The sequence below is a fragment of the Contarinia nasturtii genome, unplaced genomic scaffold (assembly GCF_009176525.2).
Source record: "Contarinia nasturtii isolate CC-2019 unplaced genomic scaffold, AAFC_CNas_1.1 Cnas_scaffold_1699, whole genome shotgun sequence".
NCBI lineage: Eukaryota > Metazoa > Arthropoda > Insecta > Diptera > Cecidomyiidae > Contarinia > Contarinia nasturtii.
Genome location: NW_022199032.1, coordinates 1,549,188 through 1,573,975, shown reverse-complemented (window position 1 = coordinate 1,573,975; position 24,788 = coordinate 1,549,188). Strand labels below are relative to the sequence as shown.

The window sequence follows — 24,788 nt, the reverse complement described above, 5'->3', positions numbered from 1 at the left end:
TGACGTGAATTACTATTATAATTAAGTTGGCAAGTTTTTTTAATTCTAATTGATTCAAACATAATTTTTGCGCCGTCACTAGACTTAATAAACTATTCTCAATTAACACTATTTAAAACAATCTTAACAATTTCAATCGTGTAGTAAAATTAATAAAATGTCATATATTTTTTGTGCTTTGAAGAGAAACAACTGAACTAGTATTTGTTGTCCAAAACGATTCCTTTTTATTATCACAAATTAGTAAAAAGTTACAATTCCAACGTTTAAATTTTAAATGTTTTTAATTAAAATGGTTGTTTCCAACCGCCGAACGCCACCTCAATTTCGGCTGCGATACACAAACATAATCGATCTTGATATGGTGCGGCAACAATTTGAAAACCAACAGGCAAACCGTTTCGATCTTGACCCAATGGTACGTGCGTCGATGGGAAACCGAATAAATTGAAAATCATCGTATAAGCAACGCCGCTTAATTTTAAGTGTGAATCGTTGTGTCGAACAGCTGTTGTTGGATACGTTGGATAAAATAGTACACCATTATCGCCCAGCATTTTCTATGAATTAGTACAAAGATATTTTAAACATGAATTTGATAAAAAATAAATAAATTGAAAATTGTAAATCCTACCAAAAATTCCTGACGATAACTTTCAAACATTGTTACGTATTTGGATATTTTCCGTTTTGGGATTAAACCATTTGTTTCGTACAAGAAAGCAAAGAATAAACCGGCAAAGCTGTACTTCGATAAACCGAAAATGCTCTTAAATATTTCCTTATATACGCTGTGGATTTTTTTCGGATTTTCCGTGTCGCGAAGAATCAATGGGATATCTTGGATTGCAAAGAATTGTGCCAAACCACATTCGATTAATTCTTGTAATGACCCCATCGGCGCTTCTGACACCTCCAAACCATTCATTCGAAAATGTTCGGCTGCATTTCGTATAGCAATTTTGATTTCTTCTTGAACTGGTATATCGACCAATGAAAATCCAGCCGATTCCTTGTAGAAGATCTGATAATGCAAAAAAATAAATAATATGATACTAATTTTAAAAAAATACCGAAAATAAGTGATTAATACCTTTATATCTTTAGTATAAAGTGGTTCGTTAAGACGAAGTTTGTCGGCTTTTTTTCCGGCCATAATATGAAGAAGCGTTGGCAAATCTTTTGCATAACGGCACATTGGACCAACGACTAAGTAGTTGGAAAACCGTTCGTCGGGCGAGAAAGGAAAGTGATTGACGACCGACAGCAAACCTCCAGTTGGTTTATGTCCAAAAATACCATTGAAAAGTGCTGGAACCCTTATATTAGAAAAATGTATGAATAGATTTCGTAAAAAAAAATTTAATAGAAATGTTGTTCCAATGAATACCTTATAGACCCAGCGATATCGCTGCCAATACCGAATAATGATGCACCACAACCAATAAGCGCTCCCTAAAATTCACATCAAGATGTGCGTTTAAGTAAAAAAGTGTATTTAAAAAAAAAGAATCTACGTGGATTCAATAAATGTTTACCTCTCCGCCAGATGAACCCCCCGAACTATGTCGTGTATCGTATGGATTTAGTGAACGGCCCGTGACCAAATTTGATGATTCCCAGCTTGTGCAAAATTCCGGTGTATTTGAAACCAGCAATGGAATTGCGCCAGCAGATTTGAGTAACGCCACCGTTTCACCGTCTTCAGATGCTTTGATTCCTTTTCTATGCAACGAACCGACTGAATATGACATACCTATAAAAAAATATAAACGAACCCATCAAGTGGATGATGTAAATATATTTTGCATTAAGAATTTATTTTTTGGCTTAATTTATTTTGAATTAAAGAAAAGAGTCATGGTCATCAATATAATAATGATTATTTGTATTTGTAACACAAAAAATGTGTGTATTGACTTGCACCTAAGACTTTGTGTCATTTCCTATAAATACACGATATTCATCTCTTAGCGCACAATACACAAATTTCGATTTCGTTGACCTAATGTTTGGCCAAAATATAACAGATGATGACAAAAATGCGACTTGCTATATGCCAAAAGCGTGAATTAAAAACTTTGATCTGGAACCAATTATCGACTCGTCGTGCTTTCAACGGTATTGCGCCAAAATTCTGTGTATTTTGATAGGCATTTTCAATAATATGAACAGCTGTCATTGTCCGTTTGAATAAATTGCTTGTTGGTTCACGGTCAATCGTATAGATAGACATGACCGATTAAAATGTTCAAAGAATCTTTAAATTTGCATTATGGAAATCATAATACAATGAAATAAGTTGAAGGAATTTTAAATTGACTTGTTTTCATCTCAAATTCTCAATTAATTCGATTTTTGTTTCGAAAATGTGGCCTCTTCTTTAGATCGATTTTTTTTTGTTCAGGTGAAAATATCAAAATACTTTTCGGATGTAGTGATTTAAACGCATTTTACGCTTTGGAGAAGCGATGACGTTCACCATTTTACTTCAAGGTCACAAAGATGATTATACTTAAATACACGCGAAATGCACATAAAGAGACTCGTTTTATCTTTCGTTGAGTCTGCTGTACGATATATATTTCATTCGATGAAATTATCGAACTATAATGAACACCTGTATATCTAATAAAATTTACATCGATTATCGTATTTTACACCACTGAAATCGATTTTAATGTGCTATGGCAACAGTAGCAGCAGAACATTTATGATGACATTACGCCAAATTTATAAATCGAATCTATTTGGGAATTAATGGTTTAAAAACTATTTATTTTAAAAGCGCAATAAATCCAGATCTCAAATGCCACTGTGTAATATTTCATTAACAAAAAAAAAACGAAGAAAAAAGCGGCATCGCGTTCAAGACATGGTCGCAAAAAGGTCAATAAAGTAAAGAATTTTAACACATCGAACCATGGAATCTGTTTTAAGATACTTCAATGTGATCGCGCGTGTATCGTTTTCACTTCTTTTGTTTTGTAAAGTGAAATCAAGCAATCAACCAAAAAAAAAAAAAGCACAAAACTCACATATACACCGCTCAGTTTATGATTATTGCGAATATACATAAATACTGAATGCACGTCCATTATCGTACATGCGAATTTTGCGCATAGTTTATTTTCTATGGGCTCAAATATTCCAAACCATTGATATCAATAAAATCTCCAGTTTCCAGAGAAGGGTAGGAAATCAACACCAATCGTACCTTCGTTACATTTGTTTTTTTTTATCAGAAATTTCCGATCTAGAATTTCATTTTGTACAAATTTATGGTTTTATTTGGTGAAAAAAATATTGATAATAAACAATAGTAAAATAATGAATCACAAAATTAAGCAAAAAAAAAAATAGAAATCGATGTAAATCTCTCATCAAAAAACGATATAATTTATCATGATAAATAATAAAATAGAAATAAGAACAGGTTACAAGTGCTTCACATGATTTCTCTTGTCTCATGGCGGCAATTTTATGATTGATATCGTTAATTCAACTCGCTTTGACTGAAGCTGAATCATCCGAATTGGAAATTTATTAACGTGAGTTGATCATGTTGCATTACTGGAGTGCAAAAAAGTATGGTGAATGTCCAAAGTGTCGCCTTCATTTTATCGGATTTTCAATGTTATGTTTTATTTGCATCTGCATGTGCATCTTCATTGGTGGTGGTGGCACACGTTGTTTCCAACACATTGTTTTCAAAAGATGAAATGGGAAACTTGCTTCAATTTTGTATTCACATATAGTGTTATGATGCAATTTTGGTTAAATTTATTGTTTTGGCGATCGTTTCACGTACATAAATGATTTTCATCTAATCAAGATTGTCAAATTTTAAATACGTGAACTTTCGCGCAAACTATGGATATAAGCATCACATTTCTTCTTTTTTTCTTTCAAATAAACAAATTTCTATATTTGAAAAATAATAGACCATTTTTATTTTGATTCAAATGCTGTGGTTTGTGCAAAGTAATGACAACGACACCAAAAATTAATGTGTACTATAATCATCATTTACAACGTACAAGTATTGTCGAGAAAAGCAACAAATGCAGCAAAGTCGTTTTTTAGAAATCACAACACACACAAGCTAGAATTAGAAACGAAGACATGTATGACCATTAGTTTTGATTGCTGCACAGAATATTCAGAAGAAGAGAATGCGGTCAGTAAGAAACGTTTTAATTAACCGTTTTAAATTACGTACTTAAAACTCGCAGAATTCATGGCATGGATGGAAAAAATTAAGTAAAAAAGATTTTTATGGAGAAAACGAGATACACGATAAACAACATAGGCTCTTGAGAGATACTATATTTGGCATAGAACCGGATTTGAAATGTTACAAACATGCTCGCATAGAACATGATAAGAACATCATTAGCTAGTTTAAACATACACACACATAATAATAATAAATAATCATTCCCTCGGCACCAAAGCAAACTAAACCAGATTGCTAGTGTTCGACCATACCATTTATGTTTATTTATCAATGTGTGACCTTGCCATCATTGTTTTTAGAATCATGTGCCAACTAACCAAAACATTGATGGTTTAGTCTTGTGTGTAGATTTGATGCATGATGAGACATGTAATCAAATGCCAAATCGGTTGAATTTAATTATTTTTAACATTTGCACTTTATATCTTTCGCTTTCATTATGGATTCAATTCTTCGTTTTTTTGTTTTGTTTTGTTTCAAATCAAATTACTTGGGTGGGTAATTTGTGCAAGTCATGAACAAATTGAAATTAAAATTTCATTATTAATCAGCATGTTAACCGCGAATCCAAAAAAAAAAAAAATAGATTATCGTTATGTGTAAATGTGTTTTGTTTTTCCCGTAAAAAGAATTTCGACAATTTTCATTGTTTTGTCGATGGTCATTTTCCAAATGGGTAATTGCTCTTCAATGTTCACTTGCCCAATAGATAATTTCCAAAATGCGATCAAATCGCGTATGAATACCGCCGTTCAGTTCAATGCAATCAATTGTAATGAGTTTTTGTTGTTTTTACTTGTAAATCGATCAATACATGTATATTACGCAAACAAGGGTATTGAAAAAGGTCAACGAAAAACCAATGAAAACCTGTAAACAAATTATGATTTATGATGTACTTACCTTTGAGAGAACAACTCTCTTTTACAGTGAATGGAACACCAAGAATTGGATAATTTGTGATCAATAAAAATTCGGAAGTTGTTTCAACGAGTCGATCGGCACGTTTGGCATCTTCAATTGCTGCCTCAAAACGATCTTCTACCAATGCATTTATCATTGGATTCACCTCTTTGATACGCTCGATATACGCCAACACCACTTGTTCGGAAGTCACCTAAACCATTTAAAAAAAAAAAAGAAGAGCAATAAACACAAAACAAAAGATTGATTTTGAGTGATAAAAAAAGATTCGAAAATTAATTTATTAATTTAATAAAGTAAAGAGAATACGACATCACATTTTGTGAGCACTGATAGCATGATAAATACATTAAAAATATAAATACATCAAGATTTGTACCTCTTTTTTACGAATTTTTTGCGCCAAATCCACGACCGGAATATTTAACAGTTCATTTTTATTTGGTGGAATTTTTAATTTTTTATATGGATTGAAGAGATAGAAAAACGGCGTCAATAAGAATCCCATGCATTTCAGAAAGAATGCGGCGATTCTAAGTAGCAATTCCATTTTGTTGATATAATTAATAACAAATATTTAATTCGACAAAGTAATGTTGATTTTTCTTATTATTTCAAATTTGAAATAAAAAATATTGTTTGCATCTATTGAAGGCTTGTTTTTTCCTCTTTTGCGTAACAGTTCGTATTATTTCCTTGGTATTCAAATGAATTTACCGAAAACGAAAACCGTATATGTTCACGGTAAATCACACATAAAACTTAATTGATTGAAGACTCTTAATAAATGTAAATAAGTAAATAAAATATGCATTTTATTTTGAATAGAACAGTCGAAAGTTCGCAAGACCTAATGATCTATGCACGCGTTCCAATACGATTCGATGTCGGTTGAGTCAATTAGAATAACGAGAACCATGAATGAAAAAGTTCGTTTTGTCTATGATTTTATGACAAACAGGCAAAAACAACGTTCTCTTTTTAATTCAAGAATTTATATCACTTTGCACAAGCAATAAATAACATATTTATACACACATATCCGTGCGATACGACAAAAAACACACGATATGTGTCCGTCCACTTCAACAGCCTTGTTACAACTGAATATTATCACTGCGACAGATTCAACCTTTGCTTCTCACTCAGTTTGTAAACTGCTATTACTACTACATTGGGGCTACATATTCATACTGCCTATTCGATGGTTGTTGCTATTTTTGTTTCTCTCTCACTTATTTTTAATTCGTCTCTTTCCATTCGTTTGCTTTTCTGCTATTTTCTAGTCGATTTTTTTTATTTATTTCTAAATATATTATTAGGTTTATTTTAAAGTTACATCGTTGATTGAGCGTATTGAATGGAACATGGTGCAGTATCCAGCGGAGACAAACAAAAGAAAACACTGTACTTTACTCACCTGAGTCAAATTTAATCAAAATAACAACGGCTTTAAATACAATTGCAATTTCAAAATTTCAAAGTCCATAATCAATTCTCTTTAATACACATACATCAATTGGTCTACTTATATTATCAGATCATCAGAGCTATTGTATGTGATACGCAATCGTTCGTTAATTCACAGCGTCTATGATTTCATATGCAATTGTGTGCTTCATTCAAGCTCATTTCTCCGTTATATAAAATTTAAGTAGCATTTCATTGATTATCGGCGGGTTTTTTTTATTTTGGATTATCGGCCAGCACTTTATTTGGTCGCCAACTTTCGATAAGATTCAACTTAAATATAGAATGGATTTTATTATTTTTAAATTCTGGCAACCATTACGGACAAAATATGCGTTTTCCGGCAAAATACAAATACAGTTTGTACTTGTTTACATAATGCAATAGTAAACATTCAATTTACAAAACAAACCGCACACATTGCATTTCTAAGTCATTTGTCTAATTCAAATCGAGTGCTTGAATAAATAATTGTTTACAAAAAAAAAAATGCAGCAAGAATTTTATTTTTAATTAACGGAATACTACTGAAGATTCATGTCCCAAGTATAAAATATACATATATCATTTATCTCATTTTTATCGTGAAATCGTTTTGTTTTTGCATTCAATTTTGTCTATGGTTATATCGAATCAAGGTGTACATTATGGAACATTAAACAGTAAACAATGTCAAAATATCATCACATTCACCTTTGTTTTAGCAGCATGAAACAACACATCTTGCACGCTAATGACTTTTGAAATAAAATAAACAGAACAAACGGCACATTCAATGTATATTTCAAACATCCACATGAGAATTGTTTGGATATATGACTTGCTGAAAACAGTAACTAAACGGATAATAATAAGAATCATGGTTTTGGTCGTTATCATGGTTTTTCGGCATTTTTTAGTAACAAATCGAATCAATAAATGCATACTTTGTTACGTTGTTTTTTTTGTATTTGCCAAAAATGACTTCTTATCAGTCATTGAAAAGTAGGTTTTTGGATCATTGGCCTGTAATAATCTTTTTTTTTCAAATATGAAAAAACACTCGAAAATCCTCCGACGAGGACTTTAATGCTAAATCGGTATGCCAAACATCCGAATTGATTACGAAAGCGTAAAAACGGACGAGTAATCCATATTTCATAATATTCAATTATTAAATTGAATTCATCATGAAAATGAGTATGGCGACCTCTTTATCTTGGACCATACAAACAGCGCACACTGACAGATTCAATGTATGTATGCGAATTTGAAATCACATGTGAGGTTATGATATTTTTAATAGCAATACCGTAATTAAACACATTTGGAATCATTGATTATTTTTGTGCTGCGTAAGTTTTACAATCAATTCATTATTTTTCGAATGGAAAACAAATTGTAGTTTTGTAATCGTCAACTGGAGATGAACGCGAAAAAAAAAGAAAAATCAACATGTTTGCTTGAAAAGCGGTTCAAAAGTTTATCAATTGGTTAGAATGGTCTTCGTGTTGTGTTTTGTTCGAACCGATAACATGTTCAGATGTTTTCATATGTTCAATAATAACCATACACTCTCACAAATATGCATATATAAAAAGTCTTAGTTGATTGTTAGCCGATTGATTACATGGAAATTGTTTCAGTGTCGAAAGCGATAAGAAATAAATGAGCTGTCAAATTGTGATTTTGTAATTGCAGATATCCCCAAGTGCCAATACGTAATTAGCAGTCACCGTGGACAGTAATTCGTTGCTAGAAAAAAAACACCAAGTACATCATTTTTGTGAGCGGAAACATTGAATGAGAGCACAAAAACAATGTCAGGAAGCGACATCAGCGAATATGAAGGCTATCGTTCGCCATTAAGTACACGATATGCCACAAAGGAAATGCAGTTTTTGTTTAGCGACCAGTTCAAATTCTCCACTTGGCGCAAACTATGGATCTACCTTGCACAAGCCGAAAAGGTACGTGAAAAAAAACAAACAATGAACTACTAATGAATTAAGGGATTTGTCGTAATATCCATTTTCCATTTAATTGAATTATTATTTGAGAATTTGTTTCTATGTACGTTTTTTTTTTTTCAATGGAACCGTTTTTTAATTTATGTTTTGAAAAGCAAATGGCATGATATAATTTTTGAATATTCTACTTTGCGAATAATACAAAGTATGTAAATTATTATTATTCCGGAAAATGGAAAGTCTTACCAACTAAATCCGGTGTAGACTATATCGTGTATTTGCATATTCATTTTCAATTTTTTTTGTTCTGTTTTGAAAAGCACGGTTTGACCATTCACTAAAACACAATGAATGCAAATCACGGCAAATGACCAATTCATTCATTCATAGCCAAATAAATGACTTTAGATGTTACCTTGGTCTTTTGGAGTTTAGAAAAGAAAAATAACGGTTATTATTTATGACCAGATTTAGAAGGACACATTGGACGAGGATTCATATATGCCATATTATGCAATCTGTTTGAAATTCAGGATAATCATTTTAAAATTGTTTAATTGCATCGTATGTGTGTGTCTGTTTTTTTTAAATATTTTCAGGAGCTCGGACTTGAAATAACCGACGCCCAAATCAAGCAAATGCAAGACAACTGGAATAAGATTGATTTCAAAGCAGCTGCTGCTGAAGAACGTAAAACACGTCATGACGTGATGGCTCATGTTCATGTTTTTGCCGAACAATGTCCGCTGGCCGCTCCAATTATTCATCTTGGTGCGACGTCATGTTATGTTGGCGACAATACCGATTTAATCATCCTACGTGATGGTCTTGATCTGATTTTACCTCAAATAGCCCGTGTTATTCATTGTCTCTCGAAGTTTGCCGATGATTTTAAGTAAGAATGAATCGATATTCCGTTTTTTTCTTCAGAATTAATGACATTTTTTACCTTTAAATAATAGATCACAACCGACGTTAGGTTTTACTCATTTGCAACCGGCTCAATTGACAACAGTTGGTAAACGTGCAACGCTCTGGATTCAAGATCTATTGTTGGACGAGTTGGCGCTTCGTCGGTGCCGTGATGATTTACGTTTCCGTGGTGTCAAGGGAACAACTGGCACACAAGCATCATTCATGCAATTGTTCAATGGTGACGAGGAAAAAGTGAAAAATTTGGACAAACGCGTTGCTGAATTGGCTGGCTTCAAAAAATGCTATCCAGTTACGGGTCAAACGTATTCACGTAAAATTGATGTACAAATCATATCGGCATTGTCAAGTTTTGGAACAACCGTTCATAAATTATGCACCGACATTCGTTTGCTGGCCAATCGCAAGGAACTTGAAGAACCATTCGAATCAACTCAAATCGGCTCATCGGCAATGGCCTATAAACGTAATCCAATGCGATCGGAACGATGCTGTTCAATTGCACGTCATTTGATTGCGCTGAGCATTAATGCTGCTAATACACATTCAACACAATGGTTGGAACGTACATTGGATGATTCGGCCAATCGGCGATTGACACTTTCCGAAGCATTTTTGTCGGCCGATGCTGTTCTTTTGACTTTATTGAATATTTCTCAAGGACTGGTTGTCTATAAAAAAGTTATCGAACGTAATATTTTGCAAGAGTTGCCATTTATGGCAACGGAAAATATCATCATGGCAATGGTGAAAAAAGGTGGCGATCGACAAGTCTGCCATGAAAAGATTCGTGTTCTGTCACATGAAGCCGGCGCTCAGGTGAAACAATTCGGAAAAGACAATGATTTAATTGAACGCGTCAAAGCAGATTCATACTTTGCACCAATTTTAAGCGATCTTGGTTCAATTCTCGATCCAAGCACATTCATCGGTCGTTGTCCACAACAAGTAGTCGAATTCATTGAAGATGAAGTCAAACCAGTGCTTGACAACTATAAGGAAAGCATTAAAGATTTGAAACCGGCTTCATTGTCGATTTAAATTTCACGCGCACAATACTTTACCCGCGGGGCCTTACACTGAGGCTAGTGCTGTAAAAAAAACATAGTTTCTAAAAAAAAGAAATGAAAATAAAATTTTGTGTTTTGTTTACACTTTGATTTAATAAAGTTTCAAATATGATACATGTTGCCCATTTTTTGTTTAATTCTTTTTTAATTGAATTTTGATATATAGTTTTATATGAAACTAGACAAATGTTTTTCTTTTGTTTAAAAAAGTATTTTTTTTACAGTAACAAATTAATCTATATAGTTTTTCCCAAATGAAAAAAAAAAACGAAATTAATAACGTTTTTTTTTATAAATTTTGAACATATTCTCGAGTGTTCGCTAAATATATAATAATACGTAAAATCCGATCATGTTTCTATGCCGTCCTTCTAAAGGCTCGATTCAAAACATAACATCGATTCATGAATTATCCTTGCTAGTCGTTGGACTAGATTTCACAGAATTAGCTGGTGAAGGTCGTTCAATTGTCATTGTTGCCTGGGGTATTTTGGAATCCGCTTGCACGCCAAGCGACGTGTAGATTTCTTTCATTATAAACAAAGTTGCATCTTCCGAACTCCTAAAAGTGATATGAATACAAAAAAAAATTGTCGCGATAAGTTTGATTCTAGATATTTACGTTGTGAATGGACAAAAAATACACAACTTACCAATAGCCAACGTGGCTTGTAAGTGCAAATAGGTATTCATTGATAATTTCAAGTGGTGCTTCTTGCAATACATAGTCAATTCGTCTGCCTCCATTAATTTTTCCAAGTGCCAAATCCGTTTCGCCGGTATCAATTTCACTCGATGCACTGGATGTGTTTGCCGATGTTTCAAGTTCATCCAAATTCAGCTGCTCTTCGATGACCTAAATACCAAACGAAAATGAAAACAAAAAAATGTCAACCACAAACAATTTAATGGCTTTGCTATGCAAAACAAACCTTGTTCACTTCCTGTGTTATAGCTTTTGTGTCATTTGGACCCTTGTGTAGCGTTGTATAACTGTAGACCGTATCAATGGTTGATCTTAATGTTTGCAATATTTTTTGTTTAATATCAGCGCCAACACGAGCAACAGTTTCTCTTAATTCGAGGTGCATACGCTTTCGTCCCTTGTGATGTGGCACCAATACTGGTCTCATTGTTTGCAATTCGGAATTAATCAATGCTTCAAAGCGATACGCAACCGGGTCATATGGATGAAAGACGTTGAAAAAGTGTTCAGTCGTCGGCAATTTAAAATCTAAGCCCAATGCATCGATGCCACGAATTGTCACAAACATTCCGATGGGCGAACCAAGAGCGAAAAAGTGTTTTGGCTGAAAACTCAATTGTGGATACGTAATATATGGTTGACCGGTGCCAGCATTTCCAATGGTATAGTTTATTTGTTGCGAACAGTGTCGTTTCAATGGTGATTTAACGTGATTCGCATTGTCTAGATTCTCTGAATTTTCGATTTCAACACGTTGATGTTGTAGCAAATCAAACAGAATCACAGAACCCAAACTGTGACCGGATACTGATACACTGCCATGGAAACTTGGATTGCGTTCGCAGAATTTTGCATAACATTTGTTCATGTTTCCCGATACAGCCTCAATAATTTGCTAGAAATTTATGGAGAAAATCGTTTGTTTTTTTTTTTGGTTAAATTTCAAATTTTGATGAGAAAAAAAAACGAAAAAATCAATCCTACCTGACAGAAAACAGGACTTGTATAAAAGAGAATGTCTAATAGTGTATCGTTGGTGAAATGTCGTAGTTTTGGTATTGATTCCAATGTAATTGATTTCAATTTTTCATCAATGCCGGACTCTTCTGAATGCAATTCACTATGCCAAGAAATTGGCAACACTTCAACGCGCCCAACAATACCCTGATCACATGAACTCCGATAGTGCGACTGAATCAATTGTAATGCCATCAAACGGAATTCATCCACTGAAATACGCAGAATATTTGAGATTTAATAAAAATCAATAAAAACCAATTGTATTCCTCCTCTTGTGTAATTTGAAACTCACCAACTTCTTCGACTTTTCGGAATTTCAAATCGCATGCGCTTCCAATTCCATGTACCATAAACAATAAATGATCAATTTGTTCCGGTTCGCCGTCTTCAATTGTGAATTCATCGGTGCCACGTTTCACTGCTCGTGGTCTAACTTCGGTGTTCTGCTGTTAAGATTACCAAGATTTATAATAATTTCAAACATTGGGAATTGGATAAAAATAATTTTAAGTTTGTCACTTACGACCGCATTATTCCATCCATCAGTTGATTGTGACTGTAAAAAGTGTAAGATATCGCTTGGTCCATTAAAAATGACGGTTTCTCCCGTTGTAAGCGGTATTTTTCGTTGCCATTCGCCCGTATGTGATGCTTCCCTGTATTCTTCTTCGAGCTGCTCCGCAACATTCTCTTCGTATGGAATTAAACGGAAATCAACACCTTTGTAGAACCACGAGCACCGGCGCACTTCACTATCTTCAGTCGACCAATAAACAGCGTGTCGGGTTCGCTTCGGAATATTTACATCAAATCGACCACCGTCAGTCGTTACAATTTCTTTATCTGTGTAAAATTAAATTGAAATCAAAACAAATGGAAAAATCGAATTTTAATCATTTTTTTTGTTGCTATCTAGCTCAATCAAACACTAGAGTAATAGAGGTTTAAAAACGAAATATAATGATAAGTAGAACGCACCTTTATTTAAAAATGCCTCTTCAAGTAACATTGAATCGGGGAATGAGAATGGAGTCCATATTCTTTTCGATTCGCTGGTTGTTTTGTAGAACCAATGTTTATACACCGGCCGATAAGCAATATTTGTTGATGTGCTTGTGGTTGGTGTTGAGGTTCGTTCGTTCGGTGTGGTTGCCATTGTATTGGGTGGTTCTTGTTTATTTAGCCAATTATAAATATTAATACCGTCTGCTTGGTCCTTAAAAATACAAATAAAATTGAGTCATCAATCAATCAATCGACCAAAAATCAATTTTACACACTTACTTGATTACTCTGCAATGATTGATCGGTTGGTGTGACTAATTGTGCTGTTACATCGGTTGTCGGTGGTTCAATATACGATGTTTCGGATTGTGCCGACGATGCTGGTTCAGCGATAACCGATGCAATCGAAAGTGTTTCTGGACTGGCAGTTTCAGCGTTTGCAATGCGTTCGATGCGTTTGTTTAGCAAATTTGTGCGAATAAAGTTAAAATTTTTCTCTTGAACGTTCTCCTGTGTTTCAGACAATGGCGGCGGTTCATTAAAGAAATTCTGAATTTGAAATTCGCTTACGTTTGATGGATTTTGTGAAACCGAATCGGTTGGATTGTTGTTAAAAAATGAAGTCGGATCAAAAGTTGATGTTTCAATTGGTTTCAAAATGGCCACATCAACAGGTTGTCTCACAACACTTTCTTCATTGAAATTATTTTCTTTGTCCAATGTCAAATGTTGAATGCCAGTATTTATGTTTTCAATATTTGCGTTATTATCTCGAGGTTCTGTATTTTTCAAATCAAAATCTGTGTGTGTCTGTTGTTGAAATGGATTGAATGGTATCGGTTGAAAGAAATTTTGAATTGTAGGCTCCCCAATTGTCTCCAATGGTTCGTGTTTTATTTCTGTGTTTACAACGTTTTCGTCCTCCAACGATTGAATTGGAATGGAATTTTCAATAGGTGCCTGAACAATATTCGAATGTTGTAATTCGGTAGAATCTGATTGTTGGTCGGCGTCTCCAAAAAATGAATTCAAATGCGATGGTACAACTTGCTCAGTATTAAATACAGGATTTGGGCTCGCATCGAATAGATTCGAATGGAATGGATTCTGTGATACAGCTGCCTCTTGATTTACTTCGTTTCTATCTGAAGCAGGCGATGGTTGACTGAATGGATTAAAGGAACTCACTGGCAAAGGCTCAACGCTTGCAGGCTGAGATGCTTGTATGTTCGGCAATTGAGTGGTTGGAGTGAGTGCGCTTGCAATTTGCACTGGTGGAGTCTGAGCAGTTGGGATCGATGGACTAAAAATCTGAGTATTCGAAGGTGGTGGTGGTAATGAACTTGAGATTGGTACAACAGGTGAAGGATTTGACGGTGCAATCGATACGTTTGGGATTTGAGCCAATGGGCTTGCAACTGGTGTACTCGGAACTTGCTGCTCTTGGGTATTATCAAACACTAATGGATTGAAAATTTGGAAATTCGACGTCGGCACCGATTGTGGGGTCACAGGATTGAAAAGTAGAGGCTGATTCGCCGGTTGTGCTGGCGGAGCTACTCTTTTTGCTTGTTTATAGAGTGGTTTGCCTTGTAAGCGGTAGCTCACCGATGGGGTCGCGTTCGGTGGTAGATATGATGGTGGTATTGCACTTTGTTGGACTAATGCCGGTGATGTGGATGCTGATGGGTGTAGTGGAGTCGCCGGTTTTTGATACGGATTAAGATTGAAGGAATTTGGTGATGCAGAGGGCGGTAAATTGAATGGCGTATCAAGTAATGGTTGACTTGGTTGGTCGCTTGGTGTTGGCTCTTGCAAATTTGTACTTGAAAACTGATTCGGATTGAAAAACTGTGCTAATGGAGCGGGTGAAACTTGTTCTGGCTGTTGACTGGCGATTGGTGATGGCTGTTGTTGAATCGAACTGGTTGGTAAAGGTGGTGGTTGTGCACTAACACCAATCGATTGTTCATGAAAAGTCTCGCCTGATTCGAATATTGGTTGTGCACGATTATCCGTCGAATTAGTTGGAATTGGTTGTTGTAAATTTGCTGTCACAAATTGATTCGGATCAAAAAATTGTGCAATTGGCGCAGCTGAATTTTCAGGTGGTTGCGTTGTAGCGGAAGCTTGCTGAGTTGAGCTTGATGGCTGCAAAGGTAATGCGTTATCGTTGAATATTTGCGGCGGAGATGAAGGTACAGGCAATTGTCGCTGGGGTTGAGTAGCTGATTTTTGAAATGGATTAAGATTAAACGAAGTAATCGTTGCAGTCTGTGATGACGGCGGTGGTGGTGGCAGCTGTGAATTGGCAATCGAAGTTGTTTGCAAAGGCGGTGCACTTACAATAAAAGGCGAATCAGTCGACGAACGTGAAAATGTATCGATTGAACTTGGAACTTGTTGTTGTGAATCAGTTGCAGCGAATTGATTTGGATTGAAAAATTGCGAAGCAGATGCAACTGACTGTTGTGATGAATTGTAATCGAATGGTTGTGTCGATTCTTGATTTATGTTCGCTGTATTTGGCAATACTTTATCCAAAAGCGGTGCTCCGCTGAAAAATGACGATATTGAAAACGAACTATTTTGACTTGTAGCTGCAGGTTGTACCGGTGCAGGTGACGCACTAGGATTTGGTGGTTGAATCGGACTCGATGAAGGTTGTTGCTTCGATGCGATTGGATTCAAATGGTTGTTGACCAATCCGGGAATTGGTGCGTATAATTTTTTTCTTTCTTTTAAACGGTATAAATTACCATCTGAAGATGGTGATAAACTAGCTTCAGGCCGTTGAATCGTTGGATCAGTTGGAGAGTAGAATGTTGGCACTACCGGCGGCACAACTTCACTTTGTTGCTGATTCGCTTGATGGATCGATTGATCATAAAAGCACGGATAAGGATTTACCGAATTTATCTCTGGTCCGCCAGTCAATTGACCAGCATAATTTGTTGGTTCGGATGTTGTGTAGTTCTCCTTTCCTGGTGGATGAGGCGAAGTATGACCCTTCAAAATGCTTGAAAATGACGAAAACACAGACGATGCAACACCAGGCAAAACACCGGGCAGTTGTGATAACGAATCTTTTATGGCCGTTGCAGGCGAAAAAATATTTTCGTCACGTTGTTGGTGTTGCTGTTCGTCAGTCACTACCGGATAAAATGTGTCCAAATTCTGTAATGGATTGTACTCTTGTGGTTGATTGCTGCTGGTATCGGCATCAACTGATTGATCTAAGCTGATTTCACTAAATTTATCGCTATCTAATGCAGCTGGTGGCTCTGTCCCATAGATCACAGACTTTGTTGCATCTGAAATTGAAAACGATAGAAAATGCAGTTTAGTAAGTGTTGTGCTTGCATCGACAATATAACATGAGAATAGAGATTGATTTGCAATTAACTAAAACGGAAATTTCAATAAATTTGAAATTACAAAATACAAGGCCAGCCATACACCAATCAATCTTATCGTATTATTTACTTCGCACATATTATTCACAGCATTTATTCATAAATCAAACAAAACCCTTTGCCTGATAATTCCGTTCTATATTTGGAAATTGTATTTGCTTAAAATTGTTTACGAAGCGGGAAAGAAAAGTAAACAAATCAATTGGTGCGCGCACATGGGACTATACACTAACGTCATTATGAAAATGACTAATAATGCGATTTTAACTGCAAAATGTCAATAGAATAAAAAAAATTCTTTGAATATATTCATATTTGCTTAAATGTTATGCTTGCTTAGTTCATCGATAATAAGTGATTACAATTTATTTTGGTTGTAAATTTGTCACATTTGTAAAATGAAAGTCATTTGTTGAAATGTTTTCCAAATGGTTCACCATCAACAATACGGAAAATATTAACAAGTTTTTTTTTCGGCGGATTTAGTTTGCGATCGCTGTTTTTTTTTTACCAAGAATAAGTTTGCGTCAATTTTTCAGCGCTCCAATTCACTTTTCGCCTAAGTGAAGTAAAACAAAACAAAACAAAAAACAATGAAATCACACACCGGATATAAGATAACTGACAAAATATTATTACAAATAATTTGTATCTCTTATAAACAATTGAGCTGTGAGTTTTAGGTTGTTTTATCTTGGTTATATTGATTGTCGAAAAAAGACCCTCAATGCATGCATACTTTTGCTTAGTGCTATTTCATGAAATCAGAATTTTTATTGCATTTTCTCAACAAAATATCCAAAAGTGAAAATGTTTGGTCGTTCCTTTCGTCATTCATATCTGATGACATAAATTTCAAATCATAAAATCACTAGTAATTACCTAATATTGTGTGTACACTGTACGCTTGTGACTGTGATCGGAAAGGCGAGAGAAATAAAACCTTGTCGCTTCCATAAAGTGACTATTATTATTGACTCTGACACATGCTTAAATGGCGTTTAAAAGGAAAATTGTGTTTGTTTATTAAAAAAAAAAAAAAAAATAAAGCAAATCTTTTGTAATGCATAATTTAGTCATCGCTTATGACGATCAGCGGCAACGAAGAGAATTCAACAGAGAGATTATTCAATTGGATAATTATATTCTCACGAATTGGGATGTGTTTTCTGGGTGCTTTTTATTCTTTTCAATTACAATAACTGACCCTACCGAAGGAATTCTGTAATCATGATGAACTTGTACAACTATAATTATGTTGTTATCATGAGAACCATTTCTTTTCTTCTTTAAAAACGTCGATTATTAGTTATTTTGAGAATTTTCCTTTACGCTTGATAGATATATATGACGTTGTTTTGATAACTGTATCGAAAATATGAGCAAGAATAAAAGAAAAAAAATTATTAATTATCAATTCATGATGATTTTGACATGCGATGATGCAGTTGAAATAGTAAAAAATAAATTAAGCAAATTAAAATGAATCATTTCTGTGATCGTATTTTGCGCGTGAATAATTTTGAGATGGGATTGCATGAAAAATATTGAAAATTAAACTGTTTAGATGTAAAAAAAACGAACGGGAAATAACGCAATTTTCATTATTTCTACGAAACATTTTTGTTCTCCGATTTAATTGAATCGACTTTAACGCTGTTTTCAGAATAGAGTTGTGTTCCTAAAAATATGCACATTAATCATACGAATGCTCAAAATATTGCGTTTGTTGAACGAAGCAACGAGCGATTGTAATTCACAGGACTGACTCATTTCTCCGTTTCATGTCATTTTTCATTCCAAAATGGCTTTAGTCTTGCCCCCAGAAAAGAACCAACAAATTCAAAAGCATTCAATGTCAAAAGGTAAATTGCAATGTAATTTGATTTGAAGAAGGAAAACGAAACGAAATTTGCATAGATCAACCACCAGAAATGAGAAAAAGATGTTTACGTTCAAAATTCATCAATATACAATGGAAAAAGTAAAAGGAAAACAAAGATTGAAAAATAACAAGGTAAGCGTTGAATTCTCATTCTTGAAATGGTTTGCCATTCGAAAAAAAACAAAAAAATGGTCTGTAATATATACATGGTAAATTTTTCAATATTTGAAATTCCATTTTCGTTAGTCATTATTCACCCGTTGACCATTCAGTGAGTCTCAATAAAATCGATCGTTGTCTTTTTTTTCTCTCTCGTTTATACATTTGAGCATTTGTGTTCGGTTTTCGGTCGATTTGGTTAGGTTTTTCGTTAAATATGCTTATATTTTCTGAATCGTTTTCTTCATTTCAAATTCTCCATTCTTCATCAAATCTCTGTCTTGCTGATAGATCTATCTGTGCTCTCCATTGCATAAACATTTAAAACATTTCGGGCCAATTATGTCGTTAAACGACTCGAGCATCTTTTTTTCTCTCTCTTCTTTTCTTTGTGTGTGTGTGTGTTTTGATTTTACATGTGGCAATCGGCGAACGATGTTTATTTTAAGCATTTTGTTACGATCACTCTGAAGTGGCTTGTCATTCCAACACAGGCATCATCTTGTCAATCGAGTACCATGCTCTCCAAATGTTGAGCATCCAAACAAACTGAATAGAAACAACATCAACGAAAAAGCACTTTTAGGTGATGTAGACTCGACCTGAGAATGAGTTCACTTTTTGCAAACAAAAACAATAAATCTTCGGTTGGTAGAAGATCAGTAGAAAATGCGATGCAGAATTTGTAAATGAAAAAAAAAAAAGAATATCACAAAGAATGTGTTATTAGAACGACGGGCAAACATAAATCTGAATAAAATTCACAACTCTTTTTTTTCTTTGTTTCATTTCATTCGTTGAAGGAAGATGTTGAAGATCTACCATTGTTTGTTGAGGAAGTGGAAAAAAAACAAATCTAACCATTGCCGTAAACCCTTTAGATATGGGCAAGTGTTGAGCGCGCTTGCGTAAAACATATGGCATTTATCAGCATTGTGGATGGTCTACCATCTTAACCAGCTTAATTTTAAAATATAAATTTAAGTGGTATGTATTCACTGCTAATTGACAACCATTCACATCGAACAAGCGCAAAAATCTTGACAACTTTGTGCCATTGACATTGGCATATGCAAAAAACAAAAAAATATATGCAAGTGAGCACCTATTCATTGGATCGGTTGTGTTTAGTTAAACTTCTAGTGATGAAAAAGTGAAGAGGTGCTTGTGAAATAGCATCATTATTATCACTTGCAAAAAATATATTGTATAATTATAATCAAAGAAAAATACTTATAGTTTGCGAAAACTTGGACATTTTTGACATTTTTACGACAATATATATGTGCAAACAGCAGATGACGCATAAATTATATGTACATTAGATGATATAGCTTAGTGCACATATAAAATTTAACAAAACGATCGGCGCGCAACATACATCGCACACAAATACATGCACAATAGCACGCGCATTCTGTTCGCTTAACACTCTATCGTCAAATACAAAGTGTTTCAAAACCATTCAATAAATATGGCAGCAAAGATATTGCTATCATTTAGTCTTTTGTCGGTGTATTTTTTTATCTATGTTATCTTTCACCCTTTCCTTCTTCATTCAGAATATATATGCAAATTAATAAATTAATTTGATAGTTAGTCTGTTTATAGATTTGTTACAGAAAGGTCACGATCTGACAATTTTACAGAAGCGTTAAAGAAAACAAAGCGCACAAATCCTGCACATTCATCGAGCACTCTTCAATGAGAATCGAAAAGTTAAAAGAAAAAGACACTAACCGTCTTATTTAAATTCAATTCTGTATAATAGTTTCCGCGATTTTTTAATTTTTGTTATGTGGTTATGTTTTCAATGTGGAATTTCAAAACCTTAAAATTGAAATATCTATAGGATTCAATCAGGTTTGTGAAATGAAAAAAAAAAAGTGAAATTAGTGATTTTAGCTTTTGATATGAAAAATGAGCTTAGAATACACGACGCATAGTTAAAAACCACAAAAGAATGATTCGAGATGATTTTCATAATATTAGAAGGAACGATATACGAATAGAAAATGTAATTAAGTGACTGGCTAACGATAAGAATCAGAAGAATAAATTGAAACAACATTTTTCCGCCAAAAAAGGAGGTTTATAAGTTCTATGCCACTTCTTTTACAATTCAACCTCAACAAATTAAGCTCAAATGGACTTAAAAACAAACCAAATGGAAATGTAAAAAAAATAGTTGGAAATGTTTGTTCGGCGATCTTTTTTTAGAGTGAGAGGCACTTCCAAAACATTGATTATATTCCAAGAACTTTCATACAGGACCACAAAAAAAAAATCAAGAAAAAAAATTACCATTACATATATTTTGTTCTGAATTTCAATTGGTTTCGGTTAAAACTAACTTAATTTAAAGACGAACGGTGATAATGACATCGAAAAACTAATCAACAGAGGCCTTATAACATATAAACAAACAAATTGAATGATTGGATAAGAGAAAAAAAATATCGGTGTTGATGAAGAGGCAGGCGTATGCCCAAATCCAAACACATTTAACATGGTATTCAATGCATACATCTCTCATACATTCACAGCCAGATTTTTAGCATGGTTGTTTTTATTTCTGTCCCGTCTCTCGCTTCATTTTCGTCAAGTTGTTGTATATATTTTTCAAACTTTCCATAAACAACATAAGCGAGAGAGTGAGAGACACATTCCCGTATTTGCACACACATATGCACATATGCAAACATTCATATATTGAGAGTGTCCGACACATTTTGTATGGTTCCAGTTTTTGAATTTTTATCATATGTGCGCTTATGCTGCTATGGTCTATGTGTATATCTATATACATATATTATTGTGTGCTTTTTTTCATTTTTGTTGTTGTTGTTGCTGTTCATTATTATTTCTATACAGTGTGTGTATGTTTCAGAGTCTCGTTTTTGTTTTTGCCCGTGTGTTTCGGCGATCGGGCAAAGGCGCGCTCTCGTTCATACCGTGTGTATACGTAAGCGTGTTAATGTTTTGAAATAATATTTTTATGTGGTGCGTGATGTGTGATGACATTCTTTCAGAGCATTTCAGTTCAATAAGTTTGCCGTTCGCTTTCAGTTTCGTTTTAACTATCGACACAGTAAGGTGTATCATCGATTAGAAGAGTCACACTGTGTTTGCATCAGAGAAACTTTTCGCGCGAGGAAAAACACCAACATACAAATCGAAGTCGGTTTTTTTAAACAATCTTTTTTTTTCAATAGTAAATGCTACCGCATGATTTGGGTGTGTAAACAAAAGAATTAAATTTTGGTCGACAAATTCGATGACAAAGATTACGTTCGTATTATATTTTTTTTAAATGTTGTCCAAATCTAATGAACACGACAAGCACTGTCATTTCTCAGCAACCGCGAAAATTCAATAAACCGTTTCTGCTGATTATTTTTCATTTGATTCAACATTCTGTTTCACTTGTTCTCTCGCTTCTATATTCGATAATTAATATATTTTGTTTGATATTATGAGGTTGTTGGTGTTGTTTTGTGTTTGATTTGTGCTTTTTCCCGTACATTGTTTAATTTGGCATATGGTCGCGGACATTTATTGTTCAATTTCTGACGTCTATTGTTATTCAAGCAGGAATGTTTAATACCGGCGGGACAACAATATAATACATACCCATCGACCACAAAACAAAATCACGGTTGTTGTAGATTTTTTTTATCATTATTTTGGGCATCAGAAACGAATATTCTATTGATTCTCATCTAAATGGGATTACATACATGTTGGTATTTTTTTGAAATTTCGTTTATATTGTACTCGTTTTGTATGACTGGTTCCGCAATAAAATAGTGCACAATGATCGTGATGCACATGGGAAGTGTGTTGTTGTGTGATATTTGTTAGCAAATATTCGCTTATTTTTTCGTATTCTATTTTTTTAAATAATTTTTTTTTTCACTCACAAAGTGTTTGTTCGTGCTAAATTTTCGAGTTTGATGAAAGAAAGAGAGAAAAAATGTTAAATTTTTCGCTGATTCGATTGTGTGCTGTAGAAAAATGCATTTATTTACATGTGTTTTGGTTGCTCACGAGCCAAATAGACGAATAGTGAGAAAGATCAATCGTAAACGAACGACAAGAGCAAAGAAGAGCCATACTATTTTGTTTACGTTGCCTTTTTTTCGTATTCAAATGTGCGCGAAATATGCATTATGTATTTGTTCAATTTGTTTTACACCGCAAAATGTGACATAAAACGAATAAATAACAAATTTTTCCCGAATTTATTTTTTTGTACACAAGAAGTTATCATTTTGCTAATTTTCGTTATGAACCACTACATTTGAAACGAAACCAGTTACAATATTCAAAAAAAAAAGCTGAAAAAACGTTTATTTGGTTAATTTCTTATAAAAATTGAATTGCTTTAAATACTGTATGCAAACTGGTCATATCGAAAATCAACATCGAAACTGTTTCGACTGTTTTTTCTACATGTATTTTTTTTGTGTTGAACAAAAATATTTACGAGAATCGTTGAAAATTCAAAAAATTTGCGAAATATTGCAGTCAAAATTCGGAAGCGATCCTTTTGTTTTAAACCGTGTGTCGTGTTTTATTTGTCTCATTTTCGTTTACAAATAAAACTGCATTATCCATTTGTGTGCTTAATTTCAGGGTGAATGCCGAATTCAAAACCAATAAAAAAATGTTTGATTTGTCCATAAACTACCTGTTTTTTCAGTTTTTTTTTTGTCATTGTGAAGCAGTTCAACTAATATAAACTCATAAATGATTGAACTTGGAGCCAGTTTTCAATGATTTGTTAAAGAGTGATAGAATTTGTTTTCAATATTTTTTTTTGTGTTCGTGTACAAGCCGTGTACATTTTTCTATTTCTTTCTCATTCTCGATTTTTATCTAAATCAATGCGATCATTAAACGATCAAGGTATTTTAAAACTTTTGCATTTGGCAGTAAATAATAACAATCGCGAGTGAAACAAAAAAGTGCGATCTCTCTCTCTCTGTCAGTAGCAATTGTTTCTTTCTCAAGTAATATTCACGTTTAAACTTTGTTGCGCGATCTGTTTTTCTTGTTTTCAGATTATCTTGTGCATAATATATTTTAGCGATATTATTACAATCATTATCCGTTTGCCGGTATCGTAAAGAATTTTAATTATTGCAGCTATTTTCTTCTACTTCGGATGCGATACATATTCGTATCTCTATCTTTCACAATTTCATTTTCAGCTCCATCTCTCTCTTCCCTTTTCTCCTTTTTTGCCAATGCAATAGTCGATGTATCGCTATTTAGTATCGTGACTATTAGTTTACGTCTAGTTAGACGATCGCTCAGAACTAGACGAGATCATTCTTCGACAATTGTACTATTTTGCACTGCAAAGGCACACTAGAGATTCCGTTAAATATATTTATTACGATTTCAAATGAAAAAGCACGTGCAACGAATTCGATTTTTCTAAATAAGAAACATGTGAAAAAAGGAATCCCCGCCAAATCGAATCCGTAGCTAGTGCATTTCAAATGATTTCGTTGAGATTCAAAGTGTCCATTTGTATTGCGGTGATTTTGTGTTTATTCATTCGTTAATATTTGATTCGTTCAAAATTTACATACAGAAGTAAATATGTCAAACTAATCGAATAAAGTGCTTATAGGGACTGTTAAGTTGATTTCGAAAAGGTGACTATCCACCGATACCATTCCAAGCACACGAAAATCCAACTTGAAAACTTGAATATCTATTTCGGAATGACAATATCAGTGCTCTTCTGCAGATAAATAAGACATATCGGTGTCAAACAATATCGAAGATAAATTCATTGAAATTAACTTTAACTTTTTATCTTTCCACTTGCAAATAATTGTTCATATTAAAAAAGTACAAAAATAATTGACGCCGCGTAGAATGGCACAGAGTTTTCAAAGTATAATTCAATTGAAAATTTGTAATAAATGAAAAAAAAAGGTATTTCGGTTGAAAAGGGCAAAATACTTAAAATCATCAAATCGATAATTTTTTAA

The 24,788-nt window shown here is 33.9% G+C and overlaps 4 protein-coding genes across 12 annotated transcripts in view; 2 read left to right on the top strand and 2 right to left on the bottom strand.

Annotated features, from left to right (window-relative positions):
* Nucleotides 1-198: 198 nt before the first annotated feature.
* LOC116347086 (fatty-acid amide hydrolase 2-A-like) lies at nt 199-6,289 on the bottom strand. Its single transcript, XM_031777502.1, has 7 exons — nt 5,544-6,289; nt 5,144-5,357; nt 1,539-1,756; nt 1,391-1,455; nt 1,094-1,319; nt 635-1,024; nt 199-560 (listed from the first exon to the last, which is right to left on the bottom strand). The coding sequence occupies exons 1-7, from the start codon at nt 5,712-5,714 to the stop codon at nt 288-290; spliced, it is 1,557 nt and encodes a 518-aa protein (XP_031633362.1). The 5' UTR covers nt 5,715-6,289; the 3' UTR covers nt 199-287.
* Nucleotides 6,290-7,878: 1,589 nt separating this feature from the next.
* LOC116346976 (adenylosuccinate lyase) lies at nt 7,879-10,711 on the top strand. Its single transcript, XM_031777320.1, has 4 exons — nt 7,879-7,968; nt 8,315-8,583; nt 9,183-9,478; nt 9,546-10,711. Exons 2-4 carry the CDS (start codon nt 8,434-8,436, stop codon nt 10,555-10,557), a joined length of 1,458 nt encoding a protein of 485 aa, XP_031633180.1. The 5' UTR covers nt 7,879-7,968; nt 8,315-8,433; the 3' UTR covers nt 10,558-10,711.
* Nucleotides 10,695-24,788, bottom strand: part of LOC116346973 — a 26,815-nt gene continuing 12,721 nt past the window's right edge. Inside the window, exons 2-9 of one of the 2 annotated variants that reach the window (XM_031777309.1) lie at nt 13,597-16,631; nt 13,291-13,528; nt 12,836-13,155; nt 12,605-12,758; nt 12,277-12,521; nt 11,519-12,187; nt 11,240-11,442; nt 10,695-11,148 (exon numbers count right to left, since the gene is read on the bottom strand). In XM_031777309.1, coding sequence (XP_031633169.1) covers nt 10,989-11,148; nt 11,240-11,442; nt 11,519-12,187; nt 12,277-12,521; nt 12,605-12,758; nt 12,836-13,155; nt 13,291-13,528; nt 13,597-16,631 — 5,024 coding nt within the window. In that variant the 3' untranslated portion in view covers nt 10,695-10,988. The remainder of the gene's footprint in view (nt 11,149-11,239; nt 11,443-11,518; nt 12,188-12,276; nt 12,522-12,604; nt 12,759-12,835; nt 13,156-13,290; nt 13,529-13,596; nt 16,632-24,788) is intronic. The other variant, XM_031777310.1, reaches the window with a different exon arrangement.
* LOC116346974 overlaps nt 20,393-24,788 on the top strand; it is a 16,538-nt gene continuing 12,142 nt past the window's right edge. Inside the window, exon 1 of one of the 8 annotated variants that reach the window (XM_031777313.1) lies at nt 20,393-20,640. The gene's annotated coding sequence lies outside the window, so the exon portion shown is untranslated. Of the gene's footprint in view, nt 20,641-21,831; nt 22,069-22,291; nt 22,520-24,103; nt 24,165-24,200; nt 24,447-24,788 lie in introns of those variants that run through there. The other 7 variants (XM_031777311.1, XM_031777312.1, XM_031777315.1 and 4 more) reach the window with 7 other exon arrangements.

Bases quoted from the DNA above. Each gene is read 5' to 3' on its own strand.
- LOC116347086 (XM_031777502.1), bottom strand. From the start codon at position 5,714: ATGGAATTGCTACTTAGAATCGCCGCATTCTTTCTGAAATGCATGGGA. The intron at 1,456-1,538 runs GTAAACATTTAT...TGTGAATTTTAG, and splicing joins GGGGTTCATCTGGCGGAGAG to GGAGCGCTTATTGGTTGTGG. The intron at 561-634 runs GTAGGATTTACA...ACTAATTCATAG, and splicing joins GTTATCGTCAGGAATTTTTG to AAAATGCTGGGCGATAATGG.
- LOC116346976 (XM_031777320.1), top strand. From the start codon at position 8,434: ATGTCAGGAAGCGACATCAGCGAATATGAAGGCTATCGTTCGCCATTA. The intron at 8,584-9,182 runs GTACGTGAAAAA...AAATATTTTCAG, and splicing joins ACCTTGCACAAGCCGAAAAG to GAGCTCGGACTTGAAATAAC. The intron at 9,479-9,545 runs GTAAGAATGAAT...TTTAAATAATAG, and splicing joins AAGTTTGCCGATGATTTTAA to ATCACAACCGACGTTAGGTT.